Source organism: Entamoeba histolytica, genomic scaffold (assembly GCF_000208925.1).
Source record: "Entamoeba histolytica HM-1:IMSS scf_1104750517803 genomic scaffold, whole genome shotgun sequence".
Lineage (NCBI taxonomy): Eukaryota > Evosea > Mastigamoebida > Endamoebidae > Entamoeba > Entamoeba histolytica.
Window position 1 is genome coordinate 16,287 of NW_001914916.1, and position 17,986 is coordinate 34,272.

General features: G+C 27.0%; 9 protein-coding genes across 9 annotated transcripts, besides 4 other annotated features; 5 read left to right on the forward strand and 4 right to left on the reverse strand.

Annotated features, from left to right (window-relative positions):
• Positions 1–584: a repeat region.
• Positions 556–1,174: a repeat region.
• Positions 1,175–1,232: 58 nt separating this feature from the next.
• EHI_100250 (uncharacterized protein) lies at positions 1,233–2,066 on the reverse strand (the record flags this gene model as incomplete). The annotated part of the gene is made up of 1 exon (XM_646618.1): positions 1,233–2,066. The coding sequence occupies one exon, from the start codon at positions 2,064–2,066 to the stop codon at positions 1,233–1,235; it is 834 nt and encodes a 277-aa protein (XP_651710.1).
• A 223-nt stretch (positions 2,067–2,289) lies between these two features.
• Positions 2,290–2,408: a repeat region.
• Positions 2,409–2,626: 218 nt separating this feature from the next.
• Positions 2,627–4,834, forward strand: EHI_100260 (uncharacterized protein; the record flags this gene model as incomplete). Its single annotated transcript, XM_646617.2, has 3 exons — positions 2,627–2,762; positions 2,822–2,927; positions 2,989–4,834. 3 exons carry the CDS (start codon positions 2,627–2,629, stop codon positions 4,832–4,834), a joined length of 2,088 nt encoding a protein of 695 aa, XP_651709.2.
• A 94-nt stretch (positions 4,835–4,928) lies between these two features.
• EHI_100270 (calmodulin, putative) lies at positions 4,929–5,384 on the reverse strand (the record flags this gene model as incomplete). The annotated part of the gene is made up of 1 exon (XM_646616.1): positions 4,929–5,384. The coding sequence occupies one exon, from the start codon at positions 5,382–5,384 to the stop codon at positions 4,929–4,931; it is 456 nt and encodes a 151-aa protein (XP_651708.1).
• A 191-nt stretch (positions 5,385–5,575) lies between these two features.
• On the reverse strand, positions 5,576–7,213 carry EHI_100280 (amino acid-polyamine transporter, putative; the record flags this gene model as incomplete). Its single annotated transcript, XM_646615.1, has 1 exon — positions 5,576–7,213. The coding sequence occupies one exon, from the start codon at positions 7,211–7,213 to the stop codon at positions 5,576–5,578; it is 1,638 nt and encodes a 545-aa protein (XP_651707.1).
• A 352-nt stretch (positions 7,214–7,565) lies between these two features.
• On the reverse strand, positions 7,566–9,316 carry EHI_100290 (Rap/Ran GTPase-activating protein, putative; the record flags this gene model as incomplete). The annotated part of the gene is made up of 2 exons (XM_646614.1): positions 7,566–8,614; positions 8,677–9,316. 2 exons carry the CDS (start codon positions 9,314–9,316, stop codon positions 7,566–7,568), a joined length of 1,689 nt encoding a protein of 562 aa, XP_651706.1.
• A 281-nt stretch (positions 9,317–9,597) lies between these two features.
• On the forward strand, positions 9,598–10,041 carry EHI_100300 (uncharacterized protein; the record flags this gene model as incomplete). Its single annotated transcript, XM_646613.1, has 1 exon — positions 9,598–10,041. One exon carries the CDS (start codon positions 9,598–9,600, stop codon positions 10,039–10,041), a length of 444 nt encoding a protein of 147 aa, XP_651705.1.
• A 71-nt stretch (positions 10,042–10,112) lies between these two features.
• EHI_100310 (inositol 1,3,4-trisphosphate 5/6-kinase) lies at positions 10,113–11,072 on the forward strand (the record flags this gene model as incomplete). Its single annotated transcript, XM_646612.1, has 1 exon — positions 10,113–11,072. The coding sequence occupies one exon, from the start codon at positions 10,113–10,115 to the stop codon at positions 11,070–11,072; it is 960 nt and encodes a 319-aa protein (XP_651704.1).
• Positions 11,073–11,386: 314 nt separating this feature from the next.
• On the forward strand, positions 11,387–16,189 carry EHI_100320 (multidrug resistance protein, putative; the record flags this gene model as incomplete). The annotated part of the gene is made up of 1 exon (XM_646610.2): positions 11,387–16,189. One exon carries the CDS (start codon positions 11,387–11,389, stop codon positions 16,187–16,189), a length of 4,803 nt encoding a protein of 1,600 aa, XP_651702.2.
• A 275-nt stretch (positions 16,190–16,464) lies between these two features.
• Positions 16,465–16,928: a repeat region.
• Positions 16,929–17,411: 483 nt separating this feature from the next.
• Positions 17,412–17,975, forward strand: EHI_100330 (uncharacterized protein; the record flags this gene model as incomplete). Its single annotated transcript, XM_001913627.1, has 1 exon — positions 17,412–17,975. The coding sequence occupies one exon, from the start codon at positions 17,412–17,414 to the stop codon at positions 17,973–17,975; it is 564 nt and encodes a 187-aa protein (XP_001913662.1).
• Positions 17,976–17,986: the final 11 nt, after the last annotated feature.

Consider the following 17,986-nt stretch of genomic DNA (forward strand, 5'->3'; position numbering starts at 1 on the left):
TTCTAGTCTATTGATTTTCTTTAGGATTTCTTTTATTTCATCAAATTTATCTCCTATTATTTTATTTTGGAGATAGAGGTGCATAACCATTGAAATCATCTTCATATCATCTTGTAGATAATGCATTCTGCTTCCTGACAATATCCATCTATTATTAATTTCATTTATTAATCGGTCAACCTCTTTTCTTTGAAAGTAGTAATTAATGTTTGAACATTTTTCTATTTTCATTTCTTTTACTTTATTGATGAGAGTGTTAAGATATTCTTCATCAATTTCTGTAGAATTATTCTTTAATATGTTTTTTCTTTATTATTGAATTACATTCTACTCTTCTTTCTATTATATCATTTACTTTCACTTTAATGTATTGTTTAGTATTTTCTTTTATTTTATGTGATATTTTAATATATTTAATATATTCATTTTCATTATTGACATTGATATTTATTGCTTTTATAATGCTTTCTATTTGTTCATTTCTTATTTTCTTATATAATTTCTTATTTAATCAATTAATTGCAAAACAATACAATACTTCAATTAAATGTCTATTTCGTTTCTTTTGTTATATTTATTCTTGTACTTTCAATATACTTTGTTTGTTATTTTTTATTCTTGCAATTTTACATCTTTCATTCATTTCTTTATTTAGACTTTTGTTTTTAATTTCTTCTTCATTTGTTTTAATGTCTTTTCTTCAATGTCCTTTGTTTTTTTCTTTAAACTCCTCTTTGATTCTTCAATTATCTTCTTCATTTTGATTGAATGTACTTCTTGAAGAATGTTATACCATCTTTTCCTTTTACCTTCCTACTTTTTGAGTATTTCTTTATATTCTCCTTTATTCCATTCCATTGTTATTCTTTTTATTCTTTCTTGTATCTCATTTATTGTTAGCCATTTATATTTGTTATTTGTGTAATCTTTATTATTATTGTATTTACCTTGTTTTTTTATTTGTTTTTCTTTGTGTCTTTCATCTTCTAATCCATTTTTCCTTAGTATATCATTATTATTGTTATTGTTATACCATTTATTGATATTGACATTCATTCTTCTATAGTATAACCTTAGATCTTATAACTTGTTTGCTTTTCTTTACAATACACAAAGGATTTACACAATCACCAATGCATTAAAATTTGTTGTATTTCTTGTATTGGAAAAGGATATTAATAAGATAAACAAAAATAGATAACTAAAAATAAGCAATTAATAACAATGAACATCTATTTACTTAATGAAACACCTTCTACAGTCAAGTCTTCCAGTTCATTTGAATCACTAATTAAATACATTAAATCTTCATTTATTTCCCCTAAGCAATTTTTATCATTTTCTATTTCATCATAATATCTTCCATCTAACACAATAATCTTATTGCTTATTTCATTAGTTTTAAAATTTTTAAAAGTTTTTAAAGTAACAATACAATGATTGCTAAGCTCTTCAACTTCTTCTCTTGTGATATTTTCATTAACTTCAATTATTACTCTATTCCCAATTAACACACTTTTTAAGATATTAATAAGTAATTGATAATCAGTAAATCCTTTAATGCGTACAAGCTCAACATTGTAACATCGGTTTATAAACATTTCACTAAAATCAAATGAAACTCCATCAAAATCTAAACAAAGTTTATATAATAATGGGAAATAGTCAAAGTCTATTTCATCATAATAATATATTTTTGTTTCTATACCAACAATTTGTTTTCTAACATTCATTATAACTCCATAGTCATCAGGTAAGTTAATAATTCTTAATTGTGAAAATTTTATAATATATTCTTCATCAATCCATTCCACACGTCCTTCATCATCAAGTTGTGTCATTTCTTTTCCATCAATAGTAGCTGCAATGGCTTGTGGAAATAGTTTTGAAATAACAAAAAAATCTTTTTTGAGATTTTTTCCTTGTTTTTTTACTGTTTTAAACAGTGGAATTACTTTCATTTCTTCTATAGCCATTTTAACTTTTTTATTTACTTGAATAAGTTGTTTCACTGTTGTTAGAGAAACATATGGAATTATTCGTTGTATTTGGGTGGCATTCAACATCTTTAAAGGAATATAATAATTTGTAGTTTCATCTAAAAAAAAATCTTTTATTTTCCTCCGAAGAGATTAATTTTTTATAGTTTTAGTTATAGTATTATTCTTATGACTAAATAATATCTTTTTATTGGTGTAATCTCAAAATATAAATTATCAAAAGATTGAGTTGACGTAATAATAATAGAAAAACCAGATTGTGTTTCAAAATTAAATGACGTAATAATAAAAAAAAAAAAAAAGGTCAATTATTAGATATATCCTCAATTGGATTTTCTTCATACTGAGAAGTGATTATTTCAGTTTCTTCAATATGCTCTATTAGTGTAATAGAGTTCATTTCTAGCAATTAAATGACGTAATAATAAAATAAAAAAACGGGTTTTTTTTTTAAATCACTCGATTTTTTTATGAAAAAAAACACTTCTCTTTTTCTAAAAATACAGTAATAAAATTAGAAGGAAATAGAAATAGAAAAAGAGGAGAATAAAACAAAAAAGATAAAAACGAAAAAAGTGAATTTTGTTTAATCTAAAAAGTAATAAACTATCATTTTTTATTAAACTATGGATGTGAAACAGTATTTTGACTGTAAATCCAACTCAAAATTTATTCTTGATTTCGATTCTTTAAATCCTGTCCTACATGATTTCAGTAAAGAATGTATATTATCAATTCCTTATCCAACAAAAAAGGAGATTCGTTTGTTTTTTTTTCGATTATATTAAGACAATGAGCTATAATCATATAACATTAATTAGAGGCTTTTACCCCTTTAACACATAACCAATTAATGCATATTGCTGTTGTATTAGTTACTCATCAAAATGTACACAATGTATTTTCATCATTTGTACCTAATGATATGTTTGTTTTATTCTTTTAATACTTAAAAAGTTAATGAATAAACACTAACCAAGTTGTTTAGACCAGAAAACATTTTTTGGTGTAAATATTTTCGTTTTCTTTATACAAAATGTGGAAAAGAAAAACAATATCAAAAAAAGATTCGTGCTCGAGATCGAAAACGAAATGACCAATTGGTTCATGTACTTTCATTATGGAAAAGTTTAATTAATAATATTAAATCTGAGATATCTCATACTGTTAATCCAAGAGAAGGTTTACTTATTCTAAGTGGTACTAAAGAATGTTTGCAGTGTCATCCAAAATTGGTATCAGATGTTATTAAAGTTGTATTCCCTTTTGCTTCATCTAAATCAACATTGTTTAAAAGAACTTCATTTATGTTAACTTCTCCAGTACAATTACGAATTGGCTCTTTAAATGAAGATAAAGTTACTACTGAAAATAGAGATGAGTTAAAGTCTCAAAACGACAGAAATGTTATTAATATTTTTATTAATGACGTACCAGAAGATCATTTAAGAACATCTATTGATAGTAAAACAAGAACATCATTAGACCTTATGGCATTTGAAAGAAAAACCTCAAGTTCATTTGGAAGTCATGTTATCGAAAGTTTAAGTGAAAGACCAAGAATGAGTGTTACTGAGTTACAAAGGAATTCAATCACATCAAGTGATAGTGATATTCCAGCACATAGATTCACTGTTAGTGTATTTAATATCCTTTTTGGTAAATTAAAATCACATAAACTTCAATTTGTTGGTCCATTACTTAATTTATTAGTAAAACATTATTCTGGATTAGAGGCATATGTTATTACTCATTGTTTTGTATGTAATTGTCTTTATAGAGGACTTTATCCATATACTATTGTCCAATTTGATTATTTTTTTATTGCATTTGATGAATTAGTAAGAGAGAGATTTCCAGATTATGTTGACTCTTTAACAGTGTCATTAGTTTCAATTTATGAAAACCTATTTACAAATTTGTTAATCCCATTATTAGATTCAATAGATAAATTCATTGCCCTAACGATTCTAGAACATCTTTTATTGTATGGATATCCATTTGCATTAAAAATTGTTCTTATTTTAATTGAACAATCAGCAACTCCACCTAAGAGAAGTGAAGAAGTAATCCCAACGTTTTCTAAAGTATTGGAATATGATGCACCAGGAGTGATTGCTCAAACATTAGACCTTCCATTTCCTGATTATGCAAATTACCATTTCTTATTACCAATTAAGGAATCAGTTCATTCTACAAATACACCATACACTCCAGAAAATAAAAACCTTCATTTTATTCAAGAAAGAATGACAAATCTTACCCTTCCTAGTGATATGATTCCAGTTAATAGTTATGTAGATTTTGTATCAATGTTACCAGACAGATTTGCAATAATGGATTTTACTTGTCTTTTTTCAACAAAAACTGATGGTTTTTCTTTAAGTAATTTATACTCTTTATGTGCAGCACGTTCTCCATTAATTATATTAGTCAGAGATGATACTGGTGCACTTTTTGGTGGTTATGTATCAGACCCAATTAAAATTCATCGCCATTATTATGGTACAGGAGAGTCTTTCCTTTTTACAATTGAACCTTATACTAAGAAATACAGTTCAACATCAGCAAACAATTACTTTATTATGACAAATTTAGACAAATTTATTATGGGTGGAGGTGATGGTTTCCCTGGTTTAGGATTCAATAGATCATTAGAAGGTCAAACATATACTTGTCCAACGTTCAAAAATGAACCATTAACAGTTAATGAAAATTTTAAAACAATAAGACTAGAGATATGGACATGTGCATCTGTTGCCTTAATAAGTAATTTCTCAGAATCTGAAAGTGCCTCTTCATCAAGACAGTCTATTGATGGAGGAAATTTGTAATTAACTTATTTCATCCATTTATTTTATTATAAATTATAATAAAATTTATTATTAAAATAATAAAAATAAAAGTATTGATAAAAAAGTGAATTTATTATTTGCTGGTAATCAATTTAACGAAATCATCAACATTAATCAACCCTTCTTCAACTCCAATTTCTTTTAAAAGGTCATCTACCTCTTGTTCAGTAAGTTTTTCTCCAAGAGTAGTTAAAACATGTTTAAGCTCTGAAGCTGAAATGTAGCCATTCTTTTCTTTATCAAAAATTTCAAATGCTTTCTTAATATCTTCGGTTGAATCTACTTCTTGTCCATATTCTAACATAATAGTTAAAAATGTTTCTTGATCAAATTTACCACTATTATCTTTATCATAATCTTTGACTATTTCACTAATCTTTTGTTTTGTTGGATTTGCTCCAAGTGCACGCATAACTGTTCCGAGTTCTTCAGCTGTAAGCTTATTATCATTATCCTTATCAAACAATTGGAATGCTTCTTTATATTCTTGTTGTTCTTCTGCAGTTAATACCTTCTTTTGTTCACTCATTTAATTGAACCTTTTTTCCTAGTTCTTTTTTTCTCAATTTTTAATCTTTTTCTCTTCTTTTCACCTTTTTTAAGTTCTAATTTTCTGTTAGTATAATTTTTCAATAAAAACTATTACTATTTCTAACTTATTTTAAATTTATCCTAATAAAAGAAATTATTTAATTATATATAACAAAAAATATGATTCAATTATTTCATTGAGTCACTGCTCATACTCAACTGCTCTTGATAAGAACTATTATTACTATCACTTTCTGTTGTCATTGAATAACTCGCTGAAGAATCCATAATTGCAACAGTTCCTGATTTCCTATTTTCTTCTTTAATTTTAGTGATTTCATCAGCATAACCAGAAACAGTTCCTTTCATATGAACAATAAGGTTTTCATGGAGTTTAAATTCATGGGGATAAAACCAATAGAAAATTACTGAGGAAATCATTACGATATTAAGTAATACTCCTCCTAATATAACTGTTAATGTAGAAGACAATAATCCAAGAATACAACAAGCCGCACAAAAAATAATTGTTGGAGTTGCATATAAAACAGCCAAAGTTAAGTTACATCCAAATTTATAAGGACGATGAAGATTAGGGTATCTATAACGAAGAAGGATATAAGCAATACAAATGAATAAAACTCTAATTGCATAAAACGCTGAATCAACACCAACTAATTCATCAAAATTCATTGAAGCAGATAAAATAAAAATTAAAACTCCTTGGAGAATAATAGAAACATCAGGGGTATTAAATTTTTTATTCACATGTCCAACATATTTTGTTATTAATTTATGGAAGTCAAGTTGAATAAATCCATGGAACAGTCTTGAAGCTGTACATAACAAAGTTAATAAATATCCTAATGATGATATTAGTCCTCCTATAAACATTAACCATGGAAGTGATTTTGCAATCCATCCAATAGAAATTTTTTCACTAATAGATACAAATGAACCTTCTTGCCATTTAGCCCAATTGTCATCTAAAATTGTACCAACAGAACATGGAATAATATATGTTAATACTGTCATAATAACTAACAAGAACATTGATCGTGGTACAGTCTTCTCTACATTTTTGACTTCTTCACTAATATTACCACAACCATCTACTCCATTGATATTCCAAAATAATACTGAAATTAATAATGACCAATTCATTTCTTTGAATGGTAATGTTTCAATTAAATTATCCCAATGTGCATTTGAATCAAATACTCCAACACAACAAAAAATTACAAATGGAGACAACACAAATAATGTAAATAAAACACTCACCTTTCCAATAATATCAACTCCAATTACATTTAATACAGTTGCAACAGATGTTACTCCAAATTTAATTAATACAATTGCCCATTGTTCTAAATTTGGTACTTTTTCTGTTAGATAACCAATAAATAATGTAGGATATACTGCATTGTCAATTGTAGCACCAATTAATGAGATAATAGTGATAAACATAGTAAAGAAATTAGAATATGGAGACATTGATGATGTCACCCAATCAACTAACCCTCCATTTGATGGTAAACAAGAAGATAGTTCTGCTGTAATCAAACAAATAGGTAGCATGACTAATAGAGAAGAACATATCATGATAATTGTAGATACTAAAGGACCAACGGACTGAACTAAAGGTTCAGCTCCATATGCTCCTCCAACAACAGAAATAAAAAGAATTCCTGTTAATTTCATTGTTCCAAGAACTTTTGGTTTAATGTTAGTTTGGGCTGTATTAATTTCTACACTATGATGGTCGGCGGTGGTTTCTTCTTTTTGATTATCAATGATGTTCGGTTTTGAATATTGTAAATCATTCATTAATTTTTTAAGATGAAAAGTTTAGGGTTTTTTCTTCAATTATTCTCTCATAGTCTTCTTGCATTCTTCAACTTATTTTTCATCCTTTTAACTTCAAAGAGAAAAAAGATTATTTGTTTGATACTTTTCTGAAAAGCTTTTTATGATACGGAAAATTTTTGAAACGTATTACTTTAAATTAAGACGTTCATTTGAACAATCCATTCTTATATGATAAAAATTAGAAGATAATTCTTTTAATAAAGTATTAGCTTTATTGTTTAACATGAAAAATACTTTTATTTGTTAGTTACACAATTATTAATGAAAGTTATAATATATTAAAGAAAACAATCAACCATATTCAAATAAATTAAAGCTTTGCAGCTATACACGCTATTTGTTGTCTTCGTGTGTTTTCAGCATTTGTCCTAAAAGGTGGATAACGTAAAGCAGTACGTTCACCATTAATCATTTTTTGCATCAAAAAATCTCTGAATTTCAAATCCATACGATAAACACCACTATCAAGATAAGGGGGAAATGGAGATATACTAGGTTTTGTTACAACAGATACTCGACAAAATTGGTCAATTAATCCACTTGTATCTAATGTACTTTTATCACCTCCAACTACTTGTTTAGAGCTAGCAATACTTTCTAAAGTCATTCGATCAATACATTTAAGAGCATCATCAGATTGTGTGGTGTTAATAGGATTAGAGCTAAGTGAGTCACTTTCTTTTAAATCAATACCTAATGTTGTGTATGCTTCTTCTTTACTAATTGGTTGAACAATAACAAAAATGTGGTTAAAGTGTGAAGTAAATAACCTTGGATCAAAGTGTTTAACTCCTTCTTCTAAGAAAACTAATACAACAATATCATTTCCAATATGTCTTTTACGTTCTAATTTTTGGATGTCATTATCACTTGTTGGTAATAAAGGGGCAACATGAAACATAACTTCATTATTAAAATATTTTGTGTAGAAACTAAATTCACCAGTTTCATTAAACTTAGTATCTAAACCTCCACTATAAGCACCAAATCCTTCTAATTTTATTTTTTCAGCAATTAAAAACATTAATTCATAAAATCGTTTTGGTATTTCATCATTACCAAAGATGGCATTTTCATCTTGTCCTGGTTTAACACAAACAACTCCAAATTTATATTTTCTTACTGTTGATCTTTGTTCAATTGTTAATAATTCATCATCAATTTGAGGAATATTTGAATATTTTATGATTTTAGCTCCTCTTGGGAAGATATTTCTATATTTTGTTGGATCAGTGTCAGGTGGAATAACTAACTTAACATATTCTTTACTTGTTCTTAAAATAGCTTTTTTATATTTTTTACTTTCATCTACAGAAAGAAGTATTGAATCTTCTTTATCCAAATAATGTTTAACAGTTTCTAATAAAAATTAATTACTAAATTTTTTGTATAACAGAAATTATAAATTTAATCAAACAAACTTTTATTGTAAAAATATGTTTCATAAAAAGGAAATTCAGTTTCTGCTTCAATAATTGGCATTTTACTATTTCTTCTTTCTTTATGAAATGTAACTGAATTTTGATTGGTTTCAATATTATACCTATCTTGAAGAATATTATCATCAACCATTTCATTTGAAATTGGTGCAAATGTCCAATCTTCTGAAGTATAATAAACTGATGACCATGGGTCAGTAGTTAATATATCAAATGATGTTGAATCAATCAAACTAAATAAATGTTCTCTAGATTTTAATGATTTTCTATTAAAATAAATAACATCACGAATTGGATAAATTGCTTTAATTTCTACATTAAAATGGCATAACAATAATGCAGGTGTAATTTCAACACGTTTATCTACTTTACTCATTTTTCTTTCTATTTGCTCTTGTTGTTGATTTTCAAGTAGTTTTTGATATTGCTCCTCTTCATATTGCTTTTGTTCTTCCTCAGCTCGTCTTATTTCTTCAGCCTTTTCTTTTTCTTCTTGAATCCGTTTTTCTTCTTCTTCTTTTTGAAGTGCCTCTTTTCTGATAGTATCTGCACTAGTCATATTTGGTTCATTTAGTAAATCGTCTATGTCTATCTCATTATTTGAATTTGGTGGTATGTCCATTCTTCTCAACGATCTTGTTTTTAGTTTTCTTTTTTTTTTCTTCTGTCGTCCATTCATCTTATTTTCTATGTTTTCTTTTTTCTCATTAAATTTAATATATTTTATTTTATATAGTTTTGTTAATTTCAATTTAACCAAAATAAATTGAGATATATTTATTTTAATGAATGACAAAACGTTAGCAAAAAATATGTATTAATTAATAAAGAAAAAACACAAAAATATTCAATAGTATATGACAAGATACTATCACGAAAAAATCTCTTGAGAAAGGACAGAGAATGGAATTTGTAGAAGTAGAACACATTAATTCAATAATTGACCAATTTATTCAAAAGAAATATATTCATTTAGGTGGGTTGTTTTATGTTTATCAAATAAATAGATTTAATAAAAAGAAGACACGAGTAATTCAATGTGCGGATGGACAATTAATGATTTTTTCTATTGAGGCTATAGTCATAAATAAAGAAATTTATGATATTCGGCTGATTCAAGAAGTTCAAATGGATTTATCAAATACTCTCTTTCTAAGACTCAATACTTTTCAATTATTAATTAAAACATCAGCTGGAAATTGTGTAATTCAATCATTAAGTACTGAAGAAATGGACATCTTAATAGAAGGATTAATGGAGTCTGCTCGTTCACTTTCAATTAACTCGACAACAATTACCTGTGCTCAATTTTATTATCCTTCTTCAGTTATCCTTCAAGAAAATTAGGTTTTATGTTTGATTAAATTTTTATTAACAAATAACTTTTTAATTTTATCTTTTATTTGTTATATCTTTCTATGACAACAAAACAAACTGTTTCTTTATTTATATGGCTTCCTGAATCAAAACAAAAAACCTTATTTATTTCTACAAAAAATCATACTCAATTTGAATTAAATAATATAATATTTGATGTTACTTTATCAACTGAATTACCTGATAAAGAGCCTAATGCCATCATCACTAAAAGAACACACCCAGTAGGTAAAATGGCAGATGAAATGAGAAAATATGAAAAAGATCATCCAAAAGTTTTATTCTTAGAAAGTAGTGCAATTCATGACATGATGAGTAGTAGAGAAGAAATTAATGCACTTCTCATTAAAAATAATATTCCTATTCCTAATTCATTTAGTGTTAAATCAAAAGAAGAGGTAATTCAATTACTTCAATCAAAACAACTTATTCTTCCTTTCATTGTTAAACCAGAAAATGCACAAGGTACTTTTAATGCACATCAAATGAAGATTGTGTTAGAACAAGAAGGAATAGATGACATTCATTTTCCTTGTTTATGTCAACATTATATAAACCATAATAATAAAATTGTAAAAGTGTTTTGCATTGGAAATACTCTCAAATGGCAAACAAGAACGTCTTTACCAAATGTTCATAGATGTGGAATAAAATCTGTTGATTTTAATAATCAACATTTAGAAGATATACTTAGTTGGCCTGAAGGGGTAATAGATAAACAAGATATTATTGAAAATTCAGCTAATCGTTTTGGTAGTAAAATTTTAGAAGACCCAATCTTGTTAAATTTGACAAGTGAAGCTGAGATGCGTGATTTAGCTTATAAAGTTCGTTGTGCATTAGGTGTTCAGTTATGTGGGATTGACTTTATTAAGGAAAATGAACAAGGGAATCCTTTAGTTGTTGATGTTAATGTATTTCCATCTTATGGAGGAAAAGTAGACTTTGACTGGTTTGTAGAAAAAGTTGCGTTGTGTTATACTGAGGTAGCAAAAATTTAAATGTCTTCAATATTTTTGTTATTATTATTTTGTTATAGAATAGTTATAAAAATATGATAAAAACAATACTTTTCAATGAAAATAACTAAAAATAACAAGGAAAAGTCGATTAGTTCAGAAAAATTTTTTCAGATAAACCCTTGAGAGAAGAAGCAAAAGAGAGAAAAAATGTTACCACGAGAAGAGAATAATAAAGAAAAACAAGAGTAAATGGTAATGAAAAGAAAAGAAAAAGAAAAAAATAATTATAGATTTAGAGATTGGACAATTTAGATTATAAACTAAAAAATAATATCTAAGAAAATATAAAATAAATGGCTGTCTCAGATAGTGCATTTTTCCAATGGTTTACAGACAACAAAGCGCCAGAGTTCTTTGATGAAGAACATGAAGAATTAACATTGTACTTATCTGGTTTTGCCATGACATTATTTACATTATTATTATTTGGACCATTATTCTATAGATTAATTAAAGTAATACTTATGCCAAAAACAACAGTACCACAAACAATTAGTTGGTTATTTATCTTTCGAATTGTTCCAATGGTAGTAATATTTATGATTTGTTTGGCACGAGCAGTTATTCCATTATGTTATGGACTTATGAATTCTACTATTTATAAAGAAACAGATATTAAATATTATGATCCAGAAGAAGGAATTGCTTATTATTTAATTATTCCAAATTTCCTTCTTTGTCTTGATTGGTTAATTGTAATGGTTGATTTTTATTTTGAAAGACAACGATCAGTATTCTTTGGAACATTTGTTCAAATATTTATTTTAGGACAAATGTTTATTCATTTATTATTTATTGGAACTGTTACTTCATCAGATTCACATAGAACATTTATTAGTTTAATAAATATTCTTTTTATTGTCATTTATTGGATTGAAGTAGTTGCTTCTTTAATTCTTTCATTTTCAATGTTATTTAAACAAGACAACAGATTTATTAATCCTGAATATAAAAGAGTTGTTTCTTCAAATAAAGAAGAAAGGGATGCTGATAGATCTAATAGTCAAGAAGAAAATAATGAAGGAGGGGATATTTATGGTTCATCAATTCATTTTACTCCAATGTCTAATACATCAGTTAGTCAATCATATCAAAACGATACTTTAGGATTATTAAGAAATAACCAACCTGTAGATTCTCGTGCTAAACCACAAAGAAGTTTCTTTGAAAAAGTAAAACATTTCATTGACTTTATTACATTTTCTAATATTAAGGAGATTTTAGGATTTAAAAGAGGATATCAAAAAGGAATGACAATGGATGTTTCAGACATTGATCAATTAGATATAAAAAATAGATCTAACTATCTTGTTAGACAATTTGAAGTTGCTTGGGAAAAAGCAAAAGAAAAAACAAAACCTAAATTATTAAGAGTTATGTTTAAATTAAATGGAAAAGCAATGTTAATAGCTATCATCCCTAGACTTATTTTCGATATTACTATGTTTATTCCAATTGTTGCTCAAACTATTATGATTAGGATGGGATCTCAATGGCATTCATATCAAGACGGATCTTCATATTCTACAACTGTTTTTGAATCTGCTAGTTCTGAAGAATTAGACTGGAGATATAGTAGAAGTGCAGGAATGTTATTTGGTGTATTAGTTACTATTATTGCTGTAATTTCATCTGTTTCTGGACATTACTTTAATTATATTACTACATTAGTTGGACAAAAAATGAGATCAACACTTATTATGGCTATGTATGAAAGAATATTTTCAATGAATGCTAAATCACTTTCTACTACACCACATGGTCAAATTCTTAATATGATGTCAGTTGATGCAAATTGTGTTAATGATATGTGTTCTCAAGTTCATTTGTTATGGTCATGTTCATTAGAAGTTATCATTTCTATTGTTTGGTTATTCTGTGTAGTTCAATGGTCTGCATTTGCAGGATTAGTTATTATGTTCCTTGCTGTTTTTGCTAATGTTGTATTGGCTAGATTTATTGTAAGACAAATGAGAAAGTTAATGATTATTAAAGATACTCGTGTCAAATTATTAACAGAAGTTTTAAATGCAATTAAAACAGTTAAAGTAATGGTATGGGAATCTCATCTTCATGGACAATTACACGAAACAAGAAAGAAGGAAGTTAGACATATTTTATTTGTTATTGCATTCAGAAGTTGTATGAACTTTATTGTTTGGGCTATTCCACCTTCAGTTAGTTTTGTTACATACGGTATTATTACTATAATTGCAGGAGGTGATTCTGGAGCTCTTAAGCCAATGGATGCATTTATTACTCTTGGATTATTTAATATTATGAGACTTCCTCTTATTAGATTCCCTAAATTATTAAATGATACTATGCAAGGTGTTACTTCAATGAGAAGAATTCAAGAATTTTTATTAAAAGGTGAAGATCAAAAAGATAGAGACGCTGATAATGTCATTGTTGCAGTAGAACCTGCTTCACCAGATTCACCTGTTATTGCAGTAGAACATGCTAGTTATACATGGGAAGATAATGATTCAATTGCACTTTCAGACATTAACTTTACTGCTCAAAAAGGACAACTTATTGGAATTATTGGAGAAGTTGGATGTGGTAAAACTGCATTCTTTAAATCATTATTAGGTAATTTACACAAAACAAATGGTATGGCACTTTATAATGGAAAAATTGGATATGTAGCTCAAAATGCATGGGTTCAAAATCTTACTGTTCATGATAATGTAGTATTTGGAAAGAAACATGATAATGATTTATATGAAAAAGTTGTTGCTGCTTGTGAATTACGAAATGATTTAGAAAATTTCCCTGGTGCTGATCAAATGGAAGTTGGTATTGGTGGATCTAATTTATCAGGAGGACAAAAACAAAGATTAGCATTAGCACGTGCTACTTATCAAAATGCAGATATTTATTTATTAGATGATTGTTTAAGTGCTGTTGATGCTAATGTTGGACAAAACATTTTCACAAATTGTATTAAAGGAGTACTTTCAGAGAAAACACGTATTTTAATTACTCAAACTTTCCAGTATTTACCAGAATGTGATTATATTTATGTTATGAAAAATGGAACTTTCATTGAAAAAGGTACTTTTGAAGAATTAAAAGCAAATCAAAACAGTGAATTTTCTAGGTTATATTCTAATTATGTTGCTAATGTATCTCATGGTGATGAACATGGAAAAAGAATTTTGAAAAGAAAAGTTAAAAAAGGAATGAAAGCATCTCAATTAATTGCTAAAGAAAATACACAAACTTATGCTGGTTTTGGAACAATGTTAACATATATTAAATATGGTGGATGGGTTTACTTTACTCTTGTTATGTTATTCTTCTTTATTTCATCATTCTTACTTATTGGATCTAACTTCTGGTTAGTTATTTGGACTGATGAAGAGAAAAAGAATAATTCTGCTTTCTTTAGAGAGTTAAATGGATATGAACTTGTTGGATCTTATGGATTGATTGTATTTGTTGTATTGATATTTATTATTATTCGTTTCATCTCTCTTGGAGCATTTAATGGAAGAGCATCTATCAATCTTCACTTTGATGCCTTAAATCGTGTTCTTAATTCACCAATGTCTTTCTTCCAAGCAACACCAATTGGAAGAATTTTGAATAGATTTAGTGAAAACTTATTTGTTATTGATGATAAAATCAATTTGTCATTAGCTCAGTTTATTTCTTCTGTTACTCTTTCTATTGTCACTGTTATTATTACATCTATTTCATGTGATATGATGCTTGGTGTTTTTGCTCTTAGTATTTATTGGTTCTTCTATGTATTTAATTGGTATATGACATATGCAAAACAATTACTAAGATTAGATATGGTTTATAGAAGTCCTTTATATAATACATTCCAAGAAACATTACTCGGATTAGACACTATTCGTATCATGAAGAATAATCACCGTTTCACTTCTATTTTATCAGAAAAATTAAATAAACAACAAAAAATTTATTATGCTACTAATGTTTGTCAACGTTGGCTTGGAATGAGAGTTGAATTAATTGGATGTGTTGGACTTGGTGCTGTTGTTATTTTCAGTTCAATGAGAATTTCTAGTATCTCACCATCACTTATTGCTTTACTTATTCTTTATATGTTCCAATTCAATAATATTTTGAATCAATTAATTCAATCATCTGTTGAAGTTCAAACCCAATCTACTGCTATTCAAGCTGTTTGTGAATATTTGACTTTACCATCAGAAAGAGGAATTAAAGAAACTGATCCAACTGTTACTGGACATGTTCCAGATAATTGGCCAGAGGCAGGAGATGTTCAATTCCAAAATGTTACAATGACATATAACCCTGATTTACCACCTGCTGTCAATGAATTAACTATTCATGTCCATCCTGGAGAAAGTGTTGGTATTGTTGGAAGAACTGGAGCTGGTAAATCGTCAATTATGGTTACATTATTCAGATTGTACGAAATGACTTCTGGAAGAATTATTATTGATGGTGTTGATACATCTACTCTTGCTCTTGAAACATTAAGAAGTAGATTATGTGTTATTCCACAAGAGCCAGTTTTGTTCAGAGGAACATTAAGAAAGAATCTTGACATTCTTGGAAAACATACAGATGAAGAACTTATTCAAGCATTAGATGATGTTAACATTAGAGAACATATTTTCTCTAAAGGAAATGGTCTTGAGACTGAAATTGCAGAAGGAGGATCTAATTTCTCTATTGGAGAACGACAATTAATTTGTCTTGCAAGAGGATTATTATCTAGATCAAAAGTTATTGTTCTTGATGAAGCTACTGCTAATGTTGACTTACAAACAGAAAAGAGAATTTTCAACGCATTATTCACACATTGTAAAGGAAGTACTATGTTCATGATTGCTCATCGTTTACATACTATTTTAACTTGTGATAAGATTTTAATGTTAGAAAAAGGACGTGTACTAGGATTTGGAGCTCCTGAAGAATTGAAAAAGACATGTCCAGAATTTGCTGCTCTTGTTTCTAAAACTGGTTTTGACATAGAAGAAGGAAATGTAGAGAAGAAAGAAGAAAAATTAATAGATATTGAACCCCCAACAAAAAAGAATGAACAAAAAGATGACCATCCTTCAACCCAACAACCAAGTATTCTTTAAATTTAAGTAAATTTTTAAAAGAAAATCAATAAAATTTTTTGTTTTTATAATTACTTCATATTGTTGTTGAATGTTTTTAATAAAAACTAAATTTTGATAGTGGATAGAAAATTTTATTAATAAAATAGTATTATCACAAAAAATAGTCATATGGTAATAAAAAATAGTTAATAAGTGTAAATAGGATTGTCATTTATTCCTTGATTAATGAATATTATTCACATCAAACATCATTAAAATAAGTAATTTCTTTGTTTTATTTATTAGTTAGATTTAACAAACAAATGCATAAAAGTGATGGACAATATCACAAAATACCATACATATATGTATTAGATAAAAAGAATAAAACTGGTCTATTATTTGATATGACTATTGTGGCTTATCACAATATTAATGGAGCCTATTTGAAGAAAAGAAATAAGTATAATGAATTAAAGAATAAGCTAATGAAAATAGAAAAATTAAAAGATGTCAGAATAATTCCAGTAGTAATTTCAATAATTGGATTAATAAATAAAGAAAGTATTAAATTAATTAAAGAATTAAAAATTGACATTGACATCGAGAAAGAAGTAAAAAACCTTGTCATAAAAAACATGACGGATGTCATGGAATACAACTTCTATCACAACCAAACATACTCCGTAGAGTTACTAGAAGAAGAAGAAGACTAAGTGATGGTATTAGTCTCCCCTGAGGCAGGAAGACTAGAAGCTAGTTCTATTAATACTTAATTTCTTTGTTTTATTTATTAGTTAGATTTTCTTTTTGTTTTGCGAAAAAATCATTTCTTCTTTTGTTTTATTTCTTTTATTGTCTTTTCATTCTTCTTCTATTTATTTCTTCTTTTTATTTTCTTCTTGTATGATTTTTACTTTAGTGTTAATGAATATACTCTTTTTTGTTTTCTTATGTTATGATGAATGAGCATTTTATTATTATTTCTAATTTCATGTACTACTAACATCATCATTCATTTCATTTTCTTTTAATATTATTCTTTCATAATAGATTACATCATTTTTATAACATTATTTACTACATTTCATATTCAAATATATCGTCATAATCAAAAAATAACTGATGATTCATAATTTGACTTTTATAAATATATGTGTGGAATTTCAGAAATGTAAGTTTCAAAAAAAACCTGACAAAAAGAGAAAAAGAAATAAAGAAATAAAAGAACTAAAAAAAAGAAAAAAAAGAAAAAAAAGAAATGGGAATAAAAGGATTATGGGAATTAATAAAAGAGAAAGGAAGAGAAATTGAAGAGAAAGAGATTGAAGGGAAAAGAGTTGCGATAGATACAACACAGTTAATCATTAAATATATGAAGAAGAAAGAAGATGTTAATACTTCAATGATGAAAATATTAATTCAAAGTAGAGAAAAAGGGATTTATCCAATATTTGTATTTGATGGAAAAACAAAGACATATCTTAAAGAACGTACAATCAAAAAAAGGATGAAACAACAGAATAAAGAATATCAACGAAAGAAAGAAACACAAAGTAAAGAAATAGATACTTTATTTGCTTCTTTTCAAAAAACTAAACCACCTTCTAATTCAACTAAAATTAATGAACAACTACTTTTCTTGATTAAAAATGATAAACATGAAGAATCTAAACTCACTCCTAATATTTCATTAATTCATTCTATTAATTCTAATCGTACTTCTATTAATCAGATTTATCATGACTCTCTTCTTGATTCTTCTTCTTCTCCTTTTCTTTTCACTCACACTCAAATTAATCATAGAATTTTAAATGGCTTTTAATGAAAGAGATG